This window comes from Panthera onca, chromosome X (assembly GCF_046562875.1).
Source record: "Panthera onca isolate mPanOnc1 chromosome X, mPanOnc1 haplotype 2, whole genome shotgun sequence".
Taxonomy (NCBI): domain Eukaryota; kingdom Metazoa; phylum Chordata; class Mammalia; order Carnivora; family Felidae; genus Panthera; species Panthera onca.
In genome coordinates this window covers 533,152-550,359 of record NC_138357.1, presented here as the reverse complement: position 1 = coordinate 550,359, position 17,208 = coordinate 533,152, and the positions used below count along the sequence as shown (strand labels likewise).

At 36.8% G+C, this 17,208-nt stretch overlaps 1 protein-coding gene across 4 annotated transcripts in view; it reads right to left on the bottom strand.

Moving 5' to 3' along the window:
- Positions 1-210: 210 nt before the first annotated feature.
- TMLHE (trimethyllysine hydroxylase, epsilon) overlaps positions 211-17,208 on the bottom strand; it is a 99,164-nt gene continuing 82,166 nt past the window's right edge. For all 4 annotated transcript variants that reach the window (XM_081792535.1, XM_081792536.1, XM_081792534.1 and 1 more), the window contains 2 exons: positions 2,943-3,081; positions 211-2,545 (listed from right to left, as the gene is read on the bottom strand). In XM_081792535.1, the coding sequence (XP_081648661.1) occupies positions 2,414-2,545; positions 2,943-3,081 (271 nt within the window). In that variant the 3' untranslated portion in view covers positions 211-2,413. The remainder of the gene's footprint in view (positions 2,546-2,942; positions 3,082-17,208) is intronic.

The window sequence follows — 17,208 nt, the reverse complement described above, 5'->3', positions numbered from 1 at the left end:
AGAAAAAGACATAGCTAGCAGCAAGAGGGTAGAGAGAACAATAGTCCTGGTTTGTGTGGTACTTTCCCAGTTTTAACACTAAGTTCTGAAGCCCAGGAAACCCCTCAGTCCTGAACCCTCCTTAATAGTTTGTTACTCTAGATGAAGGTAAACAAAATTAAGTGCTGGTTAACTGCCAAACACAAAAGGACATATTTACTAAGAACATGGTAATTTCTGGTGAATTTATTTGAAAATGATTTATTAATTTATTCTTATTCCAACAAATTTGTATTATGTAGTGATTATGTTAGGTGCTATGGAACACTATGATAGGCGCAGTGCTCCTGACCCACGGATCCCATCCCACCTTAGCAAAAGGTAAAAGTAACTTTACACTGAGCTTGGTAGACAGAGACTCCATGCTTACATATTCAGGGACACAGAAAGAGACGTAAAAAAGAAACATCTCACAAAGAAAGTTTTCAACGCACCATGGGCAATACTCAAATGATTACCTTCCTTCTTTCTTCCTGTGAAAAGAGTACATTGTAGAAAAGTATGGATTGAAAGTTTAGGCAAGCGAGGGTGAAATAATTAATGAATCAAGGTCCTAGGTGAGACAGAAGGTAAAGGAAATCCTTTAGCGAGAAGGACTGATCTGTATCCCTGTCTCTCCAGAGCCCTGAATATGTGATTTGCTTGTTATAAATCAATGCTGACTGTAGTTAAAATATAATTTTCAAGGCTAAGTTAAGCAAGACTTCAAAAAAGGTAAATATCCTGATGAATACTAATGGTGACATATTTCAGGAGTATATAACAGTAGGGAGAATAGACTGCATGTTAAAGTGTTACTTCTGCTCTGATTGCTAACGGGTATATTCTTTAAAACCTAGACTTAATTATCAATCTTTTGACCTAAGGATGACAAATTTCATGAAGACCCTTAAAGATTCCTATATACTACAAATAAAATGGAGAAATATTTTGAGAACATACTTTAGGACACTGGATGAGTCAATAAGATAATGCATAAATTACTAAATGTGAACTAGGGGCTCTTTGTGAATATTAGATTAGACTCTACTCTCTATCAGAATATTGGTTTTGATTTGTGACTTCTATCCTCACTAATAATGCTTTTTTTCCTCTTGTGCACATAGTAGCCTGGATTCTCTTTCATCATTCTATAGTGGTCAATGAAGTTATTGTACAGCTTCACTTTCAATGAAACCTAGGGGAAAATAAGCCTCATACCCATCTCTCTGTCTCTCTACCCATATGTAAAGGAAGCCATTAAAAAAATAAAAGAAACAAGGTATTAAACTTAACCCCGTCAAATCTTAGCAATTAAAAAGTATAATATTTTAAGAGAAGAAAAAAAAGATCAGCAGAAATGGAGAAAACAGATTGCATCCTAAATTCCGTCAAAAGAAAAAATGCAAGTTTGGATAGTGATGTCCAATTCTTTGGAAGCACATTATCTATCATGACGAGTTCACTGAACAGTCTTACAGACTAACCCTCTGTACTCTCTTGTGGCGTATGTGTGTATATATGCATTATCATATGGAACCTCAGAAGTCTCTAAAAACTTTTTGTAATTATCCCTCACACAATTATTGAACTGATGGTTTTGTTCCACAGGAGCTATTGTGACTTCCTAGTTTAACTCCTCAAGAGATGACGTGGATGGAGATAACTCTTCTTGTAAGATACAAACACGTGTTTGTATTTAGTTACTCCCTTATCACAGAGCTTGTGTTATGAAGCAATTTCTGTAGTATCTGTAGTTATAGGACACTGTAGGTATAAATGTAGGGTTTCAGTTAAACTCTTTAATCCACAGGTCTATGTAAAGGACTGTCCTAAGGTATCCTCCAGCTCACTGGTTCTTAAAGAGTGGTCTGAAAACACCTGTAAGGATCCTTGAGACCCTTTTAGTGGGCCTGTAGTTTAAAAACTATTTTTATGATAACACTGAGGTGATATTTGCCTTTTTAACTCCCATTATCTCATAAATGTACAGAGGCTTTTCCAAAGGCTACCTGATGTGTGATGATGTCATCTCTCTGACACTGAGAGGGATGTGTGATTTTGTGTTCTTGAATTTTAAACATTTCTCAGTCTTAATATCTAATACAGTTAGGATCAATAGATATAATCCACATCCAAGAACTTTTTGGGGTCCTCAATGACTTTTAATAGTGTTAACGTGTCCTAAGACCAAACATTTTGCTTTATCCTGCTTTATAAAGGCTTTGTTATTCCTAAAATGCTTTCCTTTCTAACTGATCTAGTTGCAACTTCTGTTTTGTGTGATGAGATAAAGAGACAATTTGAAGTAGATATTGACACAATATTATTCTGCTGATATGAAATTCTGGTAGGCAGGGTGTCGGGTGTGTTCATAATCCTAATGCTGTCAATTTTAAGCCTGAAGCCCCAAGAGACGAGCAGTGTTTAATACATCATCCCTTGTTAAATAGCAGCCACAGAGTTGGCGATAGCCAGTGAAGGATTCCCTGCCATGTAGGACACGCCAGTTGTCTATAAATAGAACCTGTGAATGGGCAAAAACAGAGAATAAAACACCATCAGAACAAGGGCAGACCAAAGGAACTCTAAATCAGAAGAGATGACTTAAAAAAAGCTTTAGGTTGTTCTCTGATTACATTTGATGACATATTTTTCTTTTTGAGATTAAACAAACATTTGGAACTTAGGATATGCATGGCCCTGCAGCAGGCTGGGTGGAAGTTACAAAGATAAGTTACAGTAGGTAATAGGTCCTGCACTTGACAAACTTGTTTCTTGAGTATTCTTTTACTCAAGAATACTTGAATATCTATTGAGTATCTACACTGGCTTCATTTTATTGTTATTTGACATCTTTAAATCAAAATTATTTGACATCTTTAAATCAAAATTATTTGACATCTTTAGGGTTTGGCACCCACCCTGCCAGGCTTTAGTTTGACCCAAAACTCATTCTCAGGTCTCCTCAACTCTACTGTCAGAGTCCGGTGTGCTGTATACCAACGATGGACAACATCATAAGGCACAGTATTGATGACAGCTCTGTCATAGTTGTTGTATCTAAGATGAAATCACAAGAAGAAAAGATATCCTCAAACACATGTTAAAGACACCTTTTGCTTATTGAACAATTCTATATAAGGCCTTTTCTATATTCATTACTTGTCTTAGATAAGGTGAGAATAAGTCAACGTTTTCTTAGGAATATAGGACTGTAGAGAGGAGCTCCACTGCCTATTGACCATATATATTTTTTTTCTTTGGAGAATCTGGGGGTAGGAGACAGAAGTAAGTTCTAGCTGGTTTCTCTTCTTAGGATATGATGTTTTATCTAAAGTACATTCTCTTGGCCAAATTTTACAGAAGCACTGGGGAAATATCTGAGCTTTCTATTCATCAAGCTGAGGTGGGCAAGAGAGGTGATACTAACATGGCTTTATTTTTAACAGAATGACTTAGAACTTCTAAGTGTTTCCCTTTGGGGGGAAAAGCCAAGCTATAGCTTAGTGACAGTTTACCCAGGGATCTTCATTAATTCATTCATGTAACTCTAACATTTATATGAGCAGCTCTTATGTGCTAGGCGATGTCAGGTGTTAAAGACACAATGATAAACATAGCAGATGTGACCCCAGCCTTTGGGGAGTTTGTATTCTATTAAGAAAGACAAATGAAGAACAAGTAATAAATACATAGATAGTTACAGATGCTATAAAGAAAAAATACCGTAATGTAATAAAAAGTGATTGGGAACTCTATTTCAGATGGAGTGTTAAGTGAGGACTTTTTTGAAGAAGTGATATTTAAGCTGGTACCTGTATGATAAGAAACCAACAATGTGACATGTGAGGGAAGAGTATTCCAGGAAAGAGGAATAGCAAGTAAAAAGCATTAGGATGGAAAGGAGTTTTATTATGTTTGCATAACAGCAAGAAGGCCATGTGGCTGGAGCTAAGTAAGCAAGGGGAATAATAGGAAGGAATAATGTGGAGGAGACAGCCATAGGCCAGATCATGTATAACCTTTTAGGCCATGGTAAGGACTTTGGGTTTTATTCTGAGTACTATGGGAAGCCACTGAAAAGCCTTTGCTAAAAATATTGGATTTTTTTCTGTCTTTTTTTTTTTTTACTTAAGTCAAATTAACCTTTTACTGAAGTATAGTACATATACATAAAAGTACATAAATCATAAGCCTGATGAATTTTCATGATGTGAACACATTCCTTCCCCTAGCATCCAACTCAATAAACAGATCATTACCCATATCCCAGAACACTCCCTTGTCCCCCTTTCCCATCTTGTCTCTCCCCTAACTCAAGGATAACTACCATCATGACTTTTGTCACCAAAGATTAGTTTTGCTTGTTTATAAACTTTATATAACAAAAAATACTACAGAATGTACTCTGCTGTGTCTGGCTTATTTCATTTAATATATTTGGGAGATTTATCATTGTTGTGTTATAGAGCAGTAGATCATTTATCCTTCATGCTGTATAGAATTTTATTTTGTGACTATACCATAATTTATTCATACATTCTACTGTTGATTGATATTTGAGTAGTTTCCAGTTTGGCACTTTACAAATAGTGCTGGTGGTGCTGATCCTTGATGGCAACATAGGAAGCTCCCAAACTCACCTCCCCCCATGCACATACCAAATCTATAGCTACACATGGGGAAACTTCCTCTGAAAGAAATCCAGAAACTAGCTGAGTGACTCCTACACATTGGGCAAATGAAAAAAAAACTCACATCAAAATGGGTGGAAGATGCTGAGACACAATCTTACTATAAACCCCACCCCTGGTGCAGTAATTAGGAGGGAACTCAATTCCAAGCTTCTCTCTGAGGACTGAAGAGTTAAAAGTTTCTTAATTGGCTGTCTACCCAAGGCTTAGTGCAAGGGAGCATACAGATATGCTCAGATCCTGGTCTTGCCTAGAAAGAAATCTACTTGTATACTTTAAAAGCTGCTAACCAAGAGTCTGGCTTCTAATTAGTTTGTATCTAGGTGCTGACTGAGATCCTCCCTTTTGGGAGGCTGACAGGTCTTGACACGCCATCAACTACTGGGAGGCACTAAGAACAAAAAAAAGTGGCTTAGACAATCATATAAGTTTGAGAAACAACCAAGAGCTAAGGCTGAGCTGATTTATGAGATCCATCTCCTACACAAGACCACTCTGTCAAGAGTGGGAGAGGTGGCTGTTTTATCTAATATGCAGAAACCAACACAGAGTGAAAAAAATGAAGAAACAGAAGAATATGTTCTAACAAAAGAACAAGGTAAAACTCCAGAAACAGACCTTAATAAAATGGAGATAAGTGGTATATTTGACAAAGGGTTTTTAAAAATGGCCAAAAGATGCTCACCAAGGTCAGGGGACCAATGCATGACAAAGTGAGAATTTTAACAAAGAGATAGAAAATGTTAAAAAGTAACAAACACAAATACAAGCTGAAAAATACAATAACTGAATTTACAAAGTTAATAGAGCAGACTAGATAAAGTGGAAGAAAATATCAGCAAACTCAAAGGCAGAAAAGTAGAATTCATTCAATCAGAGGATGTAAAAAATGAAAAAGAGTGAAGATAGATGAAGGGAATTACAAGACTCCATCAAGCAGACCAATATTCACATTATAGGGGTCCCAGAAAGAGAAGAGAGAGAGAAGGGTGCAGAAAGCTTATTCAAAAAAATAACAGAAAACTACTCTAACCTAGAGAAAGAGACAGCTACATCCAAGAAGCCCATGGAATCCCCAAAAGAGGAATCCAAAGAGACCTACACTGAGACACAATATAATTAAACTTTCAAAAGTTAAAGACAAGAAGATAATCTTAGAAGAAATAAGAGGAAAACAACTTGTTGCATATAAGGGAACCCCCATAAGAATATCATCACATGGCAGGCCATAAGGGAGTGTCATGATATATTCAGAAATATGAAAGAAAGAAAACCCCTTTGAAACAACAATACCCTATGCAGCAAATTTGCCATTCAGGCAAAATTCAGGCAAAATTGAAGAAGAGACAAAGAGTTTCCAGAAAGCAAAAGCTAATAAAGTAGTTCATCACTACTAGAATGGCCTTATAAGAAATGTTAAAGGGACTTCTATAAGCTAAAAAAGGCCCTTATTAGGAAAAACAAGACATATAAAAACAGACACATAGATCAATGGAACAGAATAAAGAATCCAGAAATGGACCCACAAATGTATGGCCAACTAATCTTTGACAAAGCAGGAAAGAGTATCCAATGGGAAAAAGACAGTTTCTTCAGCAAATGGTGCTGGGAAAACTGGACAGTGACATGCAGAAGAATGAAACTAGAGCACTTTCTTACACCGTACACAAAAATAAACTCAAAATGGATAAGAGACCTCAATGTGAGACAGGAAACCATCAAAATCCTACAGGAGAACAGAGGCAGCAACCTCTTTGACCTCAGCTGTAGCAAATTCTTACTAGACACATCTCTGGTAGCAAGGGAAATAAAAACAAAAATGAACTATGGGGACCTTATCAAGATAAAAAGCTTCTGCAACAAAGGAAACAATCAACAAAACTAAAAGACAACCAACAGAATGGGAGAAGATATTTGCAAATGACATATCGGACAAAGGGTTAGTATCCAAAACATAAAAGAACATATCAAACTCAATACCCCAAAAACAAATAATCCAGTGAAGACATGAATAGACACTTTTCCAAAGAAGAATCCAGATGGCTAACAGACACATGAAAAGATGCTCAACATCACTAATCATCAGAGAAATGCAAATCAAAACAAGGATGAGATACTACCTCACACCTGTCAGAATGGCTATAATTAACAAGTCAAGAAACAATAGATGTTGGTGAGGATGCAGAAAAAGGAGAAGACTTTTGCATTGCTGGTGGGAATGCAAACTGGTACAGCCACTCTGGAGAACAGTTTGGAGGTTCCTCAAAAAATTAAAGTAGAACTACCCAGCAACTGCACTACTAGGTGTTTACCCAAAGGATACAGGAGTGCTGATTTGAAGGGGCACATGCACCCCAATGTTTATAGCAGTACTATCGACAATAGCCAAAGTAGGGAAAGAGCCCAAATGTCCATCAACTGATGAATGGATAAAAAAGATGTGGTATCTGTATATACAATGGAATACCACTCAGCGATGAAAAAGAATGAAATCTTGCCATTTGTAACAACGTGGATGGAACCAAAGCATATTATGCTGAGCAAAATAAGTCAGAGAAAGACAAGTATCATATGATTTCACTCATATGTGGAATTTCAGAAACACAACAGGTGAACATAGGGGAAGAGAAGGAAAAAGAAGATAAAAACAGAGAGGGAGAAACCATACAAGACTCTTAAATACATAGAACAAACAGGGCTCCTGGAGGGGAGGTGGGTGTGGACATGGGCTAAATGGGTGATGGGAATTAAGGAGAGCACTTTTTGGGATGAGTACTGGGTGTTATATGTAAGCGATGAACCACTGGGTTCTACTGAAACCAATGCTACACTGTATGTTAATTAACTTGAATTTAAATAAATAAATTAAGAAAATAATGGCTGAAGGATAGGAAAACAGTTCTATCTAAATATTTCCTTTTTCAATCATTAGGGAACAGTATGAAAAATTATATGCCAACAAACTGGACAACATGGAAGAAATGGACAAATTCCTAAACACCCACACACTACCAAAACTCAAACAGGAAGAAACAGAAAATTTGAACAGACTCATAACTAGTGAAGAAATTGAATTAGTCATAAAAAATCTCCCAACAAATAAGAGTCCTGGACCAGATGGCTTCCCAGGGGAATTCTACCAGACATTTAAAGCAGAGTTAGTACCTATCCTTCTCAAGCTGTTCCAAAAAATAGAAATGGAAGGAAAACTTCAGGGCTCATTCTATGCAGCCAACATTACTTTGATTCCCAAACCAGACAGAGACCCAGCAAAAAAAGAGTACAGGCCAATATCCCTGATGAATATGTATGCAAAAATTCTCAACAAGATACTAGCAAATTGAATTCAAACAGCATATAAAAATAATTATTCACCATGGTCAAGTGGGATTAATTCCTGGGCTGCAGGGCTGGTTCAATATTCCCAAATCAATCAATGTGATCCATCACATTAATAAAAGATAAGAACCATATGGTCCTGTCAATAGATGCAGAAAAAGCATTTAACCAAATTCAGCATCCTTTGTTAATAAAAACCCTCAAGAAAGTCAGGATATAAGGAACATACTGAAACATCATAGAAGCCATTTATGAAAATCGCACAGGTAATATCATCCTCAATGGGAAAAAACTGAGAGCTTTCCCCCTGAGATCAGGAACACGACATGGATGTCCACTCTCACCACTGTTGTTTAACATAGTATTGAAAGTCCTAGCATCAGCAATCAGACAACAAAATGAAATCAAAGGCATCAAAATTGGCAAAGATGAAGTCAGACTTTCACTTTTCACGGACAACACAATACTCTACCTGGAAAACCCAACACACTCCACCAAAATCTGCTAGAACTGATACATGAATTCAGCAAAGTCGCAGGGTACAAAATTAATGTACAGAAATCAGTTGCATTTTTATACACCAATAATGAAGCAACAGAAAGAGAAATAAAGTAACTGATCCCATTCACAATTGCACCAAGAACCATAAAATACCTATGAATAAACCTAACCAAAGATGTAAAAGATCTGTATGCTGAAAACTATAGAAAGCTTATGAAGGAAACTGAAGAAGATACAAAGAAATGGAAAAGCATTCCATGCTCATGGATTGGAAGAATAAATATTGTTAAAATGTCAATGCTACCCAAAGCAATCTACACATTCAACGCAATCCCAATCAAAATTGCACTAGCATTCTTCTCAAGATAGAACAAACAGTCATAAAATTTGTGTGGAACCACAAAAGACCCCAAATAGCCAAAGTAATATTGAAGAAGAAAACCAAAATGGGAGGCATCACAGTCCCAGACTTTAGCCTCTACTACAAAGCTGTAATCATCAAGACAGCATGGTATTGGCACAAAAACAGACACATAGACCAATGGAATAGAATAGAGAACCCCATAATGGACCCACAAATGTATGGCCAACTAATCTTTGACAAAGCAGGAAAGAGTATCCAATGGAAAAAAGACAGTCTCTTTAACAAATGGTCCTGGGAGAACTGGACAGAAACATGCAGAAGAATGAAACTAGATCACTTTCTTACACCATTCACAAAAATAAACTCGAAATGGATGAAGGACCTGAATGTGAGACAGGAAACCATCAAAACCCTAGAGGAGAAAGCAGGAAAAAAACCTCTCTGACCTCAGCCACAGCATTTTCTCACTCGACACATCTCCAAAGGCAAGGGAATTAAAACCAAAAATGAACTATTGGGACCTCATGAAGATAAAAAGCTTCTGCACAGCAAAGGAAACAATCAACAAAACTGAAAGGCAACCGACGGAAAGGGAAAAGATATTTGCAAATGACATATCAGACAAAGGGCTAGTATCCAAAATCTATAAAGAACTCACAAACTCCACACCTGAAAAACAAATAATCCAGTGAAGAAATGGGCAGAAGACATGAATAGGCACTTTTCTAAAGAAGACATCCAGATGGCCAACAGACACATGAAAAGATGCTCGACGTCACTCCCCATCAGGGAAATACAAATCAAAACTACAATGAGATATCACCTCACGCCAGTAAGAGTGGCTAAAATGAACAAGTCAGGAGACTATAGATGCTGGCGAGGATGTGGAGAAATGGGAACCCTCTTGCGCTGTTGGTGGGAATGCAAACTGGTGCAGCCGCTCTGGAAAACAGTGTGGAGGTTCCTCAAAAAATTAAAAATAGAGCTACCCTATGACCCAGCAATAGCACTGCTAGGAATATACCCAAAGGATACAGAAGTGCCGAAGCATAGAGGCACATGTACCCCAATGTTTATAGCAGCACTTTCAACAATAGCCAAATTATGGAAAGAGCCTAAATGTCCATCCACTGACAAATGGACAAAGAAGTTGTGGTTTATGTATACAATGGAATACTACTTGGCAATGAGAAAGAATGAAATCTGGTCATTTGCAGCAAGGTGGATGGAACTGGAGGGTATTATGCTAAGTGAAATAAGTCAGGCAGAGAAAGACAGATACCATATGTTTTCACTCATATGTGGATCCTGAGAAACTTAACAGAGGACCATGGGGGAGGGGAAGGGGGAAAAAGTTACAGAGAGGGAAGGAGGCAAACCATAAGAAACTCTTAAATACTGATAAGAAACTGAGGGTTGATGGGGGGCGGGGGAGAGGGGAAAGTGGGTGATGGGCCTTGAGGGGGCACCTGTTGGGATGAACACTGAGTGTTGTATGGTAACCAATTTGAGAATAAATTATATTAAAAAATAAAATAAATATTTGCTTTTTAATACCCCTTGCTCTAAAGTTTAATAAATTTAAAAATATTTATTATTTAATAAATATTATTAAATAATAAGTTTGAATAGTCATTGTATGTTATAAATATCTCATTTATAGAAAAAGCTTACTTATATAAAAAGTATGTTGTATTTTTATTTTATCAAATAATACTGATCACTGTGTTCTGTTTCCAGTAATGGCTAAGTAAATCCTATTGGATCAACCCCTCCTCTCACACATGACAATTAAAAACTCTAGATAAAATACCAAAAATAACTATCTGAAGGTACTATATAGGCAGACTGTGGGGTGGAGTTGACACTTGGAAGAAAGGAACTGCACTGGGTGACCATTTTCATGACATCTAGCCTGAGGGCATGCCACAGCCTACACCATATCAGGCAGCTAAAATCCTAAAGGAACTCTCCATTTTTTTCTGGCCTGAAGAACCAGAGGATAGGCTTGGTGCAACCACTGCTACCAAAAAGTGAAGAGAAAATCCTGGAAAGGAGAGAATCAGAGAAGGAGAGCACCAAACTCTGTGTGTAAGCTCTGCTCAAATATCTGGATGGATGGCCCCTGAATTGCACATGTGAAAGAAAAACTCCAAGCATTACATCTAAAGATAAAATAATGGAACAGAAATTTGAGCTATCAAAGAACAGAGTTTGAATTTTGAGTACAACTAAGTTAATTGCCTATTTAAAAAACGTGAAAATCAACATTCTTTGGAGAAATACAAGAGTCTAAAGTCTCAATAACATAATATTCACATTCTCCAGCATACAATCCAGAATTATTCAATGTAACAAGAACCAGAAAAATGTGATCTATTATGAAGGGTACAGAGAACAAAAGTCAATCCTGTGATGTCTCATAAGTTGGAAATATCAGACAAGGGTTTTAAAGCAGTTATTCTCATTACATCAATGAGGTGAAGAAAAATATGCTTATAATGAAGGTATAGAAACTCTTAGCAATGAATAGAAAGCATAAAAAAGAACAAAATGTAAATTTTAGAACTGAAAAATACAATATCTGAATTAAAACATTTACCAGATAGGCTTAACCATAATATAATATGTTAACAGATAAGGGTATGTGAATTTGAAAACAATAATTTCATTTGATCTATTGGAAGAAAAGATAGAAAAAATTTGAAAAGAAACGGAATAGAACATCAGGGACCTGTGGGACAATATTAAAAGGTCTGACGTGTGTAACTGGAGTTCTGGAAAGAGAAGAGAAAAAATGGGGCAGAAAAAACTTTGAAGAGATAATGACCAAAATTTGGTGAAAGTCATAAATTTAAAGATTCAAGAACCTCAGAGAGAACTCCCATTAGGAATACAAAAAGAACAATACCTAGGAACATTACAGTCAAATTCCTACATATCAACCTGAAGAGTAAATCTTTAAAGCTGCCAGAAAAAAGGTTATATGGTGCATAAATTAAAATATAATTAAATAAAATATATTGAAAATAATCCATAAGAAGTTAGGAAAGGAGGAACAGCGAAAATAAATAGATCAGGCAAAGAGAAAACAAAAGATTAAAAGTAAAAATAAATTACATTAAATGTTAATGGAGTTGGCATAGGAATAGACCTATAGGTCAATGTTACAGTACTGAAAGTCAGAAATAAACTCATATATCTATGTACTGTTGATTTTCAATAAGAATGCCAAGACCATTCAATAAAGGAAAGAATAATCTCCTCAATAATAGTGCCAGGACAAATGAACATCCACATACAAAAAAGAATATGGTTGGACCTCACACTGTAAACAAAAATTAACTACACCTTTAGAGACATAAATGTAAGAGCTAAAACTATAAAACTCTTAGTATAGGTTATAGGAGTACATCTTCATGACCTTGGATTAAAAAAAGCCTTCTTAGACACAACACGAACAGTATACACAACACAAAAATAGATATTTTGGACTTCATCAAAATTTAAATCTTTAGCATGTCAAAGAACACACTCAAGGAAGTAAAAAGACAAGTCACAGACTGAGAGAAAAATAGTTGCAAATAATATATCCAATAAGGAACTTTGTTCAGAATATTTAAAGACCTCATAAAACTGACCAATAAGAAGTCAAATGATACAATTTAAAAATAGACAAAAGATCTGACTGAAGAAGATCTGTAAACGGGCAAGAAGCATATGAAAGACGTTCAATATCAGTAGTCCTCAGGGAAACGCAAATCAAAACCACAAGGAAATACTATTTCACACGCACTAGGATGGCTATCATCAAAAAGACAGATAATGATAATTGGTGCAGATGTATAGAAACTGAAGCCCTCATACACTACTGGCAGGAATGTAAACTGCTGCATCCTGTGTGGAAAAGTTTGGCAGTTCCCCAAATGTAGAAACATAGATTTCACATATGAACTAGCAATTACATTCCTAGAAATCTACCCAATAGAGATGAAAACATGTCTATACAAAGACCTACACAAATCTTCATAGCGGCATTGTTTGAAATAACCTCAAACCAGAAATAATCCAAATGTTCATTATTGTTGAAGTGTACGAACAAAATGGGATACATTTCTAATGGAATACTACTCAGCAACTAAACTGATACATACTACAACATGGATGAATTTTGAAAACATTCTGTAAGTAAAAGAAAGCTGACACCAATGACCATAATATTGTATGACTCCATTTATACAAGATGTGCAAAATAGGCAAATCCAGGGGCGCCTGGGTGGCGCAGTCGGTTAAGCGTCCGACTTCAGCCAGGTCACGATCTCGCGGTCCGTGAGTTCGAGCCCCGCGTCAGGCTCTGGGCTGATGGCTCGGAGCCTGGAGCCTGTTTCCGATTCTGTGTCTCCCTCTCTCTCTGCCCCTCCCCCGTTCATGCTCTGTCTCTCTCTGTCCCAAAAATAAATAAAAAATGTTGAAAAAAAAATTAAAAAAAACAAACAAAATAGGCAAATCCACAGACACAGAAATTAAATTAATAATTGGCAGAAGCTTTGTATAGGGTGGAGTGGGGTGGAGGAATGGGGAGTGACTGCTTAAGTGGGCATAAGGAAACTTTTGGGGTGATAAAAATGTCCAAAAACTGGATTGTGATTATGGTTACATGACTTTGTAAGCATATTAATAATTATTGATTTGTACACTTAAAACAGATTATTTTATGGTATACAAATGAAAACTTCAAAATGTTTTAAAGCTTTAAAAAGGGTTAATGCACTAAATATCCCAATTCAAAGAGATTGTCAGAATGGATAAAAAAGCAAGACTAAAGTATATGATACTTACAAAACCACACTTTAAATATAAAAATACAGATAAGTTAGGGAAAAAAAAGAGTGGAACATTAAACAGAATGCAAAGAGTGGGGCACCTGGGTGGCTCAATTGGTTAAGCATCTGACTTTGGCTCAGGTCATGATCTTATAGTTCCTGGGTTCAAGCCCCACATTGAGCTCCATGCTGGCAGTGTGGAGCCTGCTTGGGATTCTCTCTCTCTCTCTCTCTCTCTCTCTCTCTCTCTCTCCCTTTCTCTTTGCCCCTTCCCTGCTCTCTCTCTCTCTCTCTCTGAAAGTAAATAAATTTTAAAAAGAAGAATGCAAAGAGTAAGCCTAAGAAGGTTACAGTGGTTATATTAATTTCAGATAAAATAGAGTGCAAAACAAAGTTAAAAAGGGACAGCTTATGATGTCAAAATGTCACTTCATCAGGTATAAAAATCATAAATGAGTATGTGCTTGATAACAGGTATTAAAACTACATGAAGCAAGAACTGATGGAATTAAAGGGAGAAATAGAAAAAATATCAGAGTATTATCTGTATATCTTAATGTTGTTCTTTCAGCACTTAACAGAATAATTAGACAAAAGAAATCAGAAATGACATGGAATATCAAATAATACTATCAAATACCTTGACCTAATTGGTATTTATAAAATAGTATACCAAGAAATGCAGAACATATGCATATGCTCTTCAAGTGCACATGGTATATTCACCAAGACCATTTCCTGGACCAAAAACTAAGTCACAATAAAAATTTAAAACTTCAAGTCTATAGAATGTTTTCTGATGACAATAGAATTGAATTAGAATTGATAATAAGATACCTACAAAAACCTCAGATACTTGGAAATTAAAGAACATAATTCTAATTAATACATGGTTAAAGAAAACATAAGGAAATTAGAAAAGGTGTTATCCCTAATGACCATGAAAACAAAACATATCAATATTTGTGGGATGTAGCAAAAAGGCTTAGAGGTAAAACTACAGCTTTAAATAATTATATTAGAAAAGACTAAATGTAAAACTGTTGGCTGCCAGAGGGGAGGGGAGTGGAGGTTTGGACAAAATTGGAGGGGAAGAGGGAGATACAGTCTTCCTGACAGGGAATGAATAAATCATGGGAGTAAAAGGTAGTGCACAGAGAATATAGTCAATGATACTGTATTAGCATTGTATGCCGAGAGATGGTAGCTATACATGTGGTGAGCATAGCATAACGTATAAACTTATCAAATCACTAAATTGTACACCTGAAACTAATGTAACGTGTGTCAACTACATTAAAAAAAATTAAAAGGGAAAAAATAATAAAAAAAGACTAAATGTATAAAATCAATGACCTACGGTTCTACCTTAGGCAAATACAAAAATCAGAATAAATTAAACCAAAAATATGTAAAAATAAGAGAAAAATAACATAAATCAGTAAGGTGGAAACAAACAATACAGATAATTAACAAAACAATAAGATGGCTCATTGAAATGACCGACAAAATTGTTAAACTCTTAGAGTCAACAAGAAAAAAAGAACAAATATTACCAATACCAAGAATCTGATATCACTATGGAGCCTACAGACTTTATGAAAATAACAAGAGAATATCGTTAATTACTTTATGACTAAAATTTGACAACTCAGGTAAAATGTTCAAGTTTCCTGTAAGGAACACTAAAGAGGAAACAAAATCTTACTAGCTCTATATCTATGGCAAACATTGAATATTCTAAACCTTCCCAAAAAGGTTTAGAAAGGTTCCTAGGTATATTCTAGCAAACATTTAAAATAGAAATAACACTAATATTATACAAATTCTTTGCTAAACCAGAATTTTACAAAGTCAGTTTAATACCAAAATATGAAAAAAGCTACCAAAAAAGGAAATTGCAGATCAATGTCCCTTTTGAACCTAGATGAAATATTTCTTCAACACGATATTATTAACCTGAAAGCAGCTATGTATATTTGTCAGTTACCAATTTATTGCTTCTCAGTTCCAAATGCATCCTTCCTTACATAGTATGCTCTCCATATAAGAATCCTTTAAGTATTCTTTATAGTGAGCACAATATTTAAACTTTCTCCGTAGAGGGCGCTGGAGGGACAAGTGCAAGAAGTTCTCTTGCTAGTATCTCTGGACCTGGCCACGACTCTGTCAGGTAGTGTCAGTCCCTTTGGGGCCCAGGATTTGGTCCCAATGTGGCCTTACAGCCTCAGCCTGGTGATAACCTTTCCACAACCCTCTCAACACAGAGCTCCCCTACGATCTGCAGGGACACACACGGAACAGTCATCCTGCAAGTTCCCATCCCTCACTTTCATCTTGTGTAACCTATGTGCTCTTAATTGTTCCTGCTTTCACTGGCACCCAGACTTCTTTTGCATACTCACACCACCCTGCTGATTGCCTGCACTCTGGACAGGTGGCCTATTGTTTGCTCAGCAACTCTAGAACTAGCTCTTGCCTAGTGAAACCAGCAACTACTCTGATTTTAGGGGGCTGAACTATGCTTTCTTTGAGGTCTGCACTCCTTCTAGGTTTATTCTTCCTTAGCTACTCAGCCTCAGACCTAGGGTACTATACTGAATTTCCTTATATCTTATAATTACTCTTTTACCATAGCCTCATGATTCTTTATATTAAATTACTGTGTGGAGGTCAACTGGGAATATATCAGAGTAGGAGGATTCTAAACTTGCTTCCTCCCATGGATACAACCAGATAACAGTCACATCAGTGTAAACAACCCAGAAAACAATCTGAAGACTGGCAGAGCCAACTCAACTAGAGATAGAGAAGAGGCTACATCAAAGAGGGTAGGAAGGGCAGAGATGCAGTAGGGAGCAAAATGGCCATCTGTGCTGGGGAGACAGCCATTGGTGTGGAGAAGGGCAAAAAACATACTTTCACACTGGGAAGTCTGTAGAGGGAAGATGAATCCCCATAACATTTGGCTTTGAAAATGAGAGGGGCCGAATTTCATGAGTTCATACAGCCAGCAAGACTTAATGCCTGGAATTAAAAAAATCAGCAGCTTGGCCCTGGGAAAGCCCAGAGGGTGTTAGAAAGCTAAGTCACTGCCTTTCAAGAGACAGCAGAACAAACTGCCCTCAGAGATACAGTGTGGAAGCAGCAGTTTGAAAAACTCCAGGGGCTGACTGAAGGGAGAGTGATTTGCTCACCTCAGAGCATGGTCTAGAGAGGCAGGGATCATGGGGAGACCTCCCCCAGGAACACAGGAGCTGGCATGCATCATTTCCATCCACCAAATCCCAGCATAAACACAAGGCCACCTGCAGAAACCAGCACAGTGCCCACACTTGTTACCTACCTTGTTTACACCAAGCCCACTCCCCCAGACATTTTTGCAGATCTGCCCTGCCCAGTCACACTTCCTCTGTCCCAGTGTGACAGGCCTCCTCCTCAATAAGACTGTTGCAAACCCACCAAT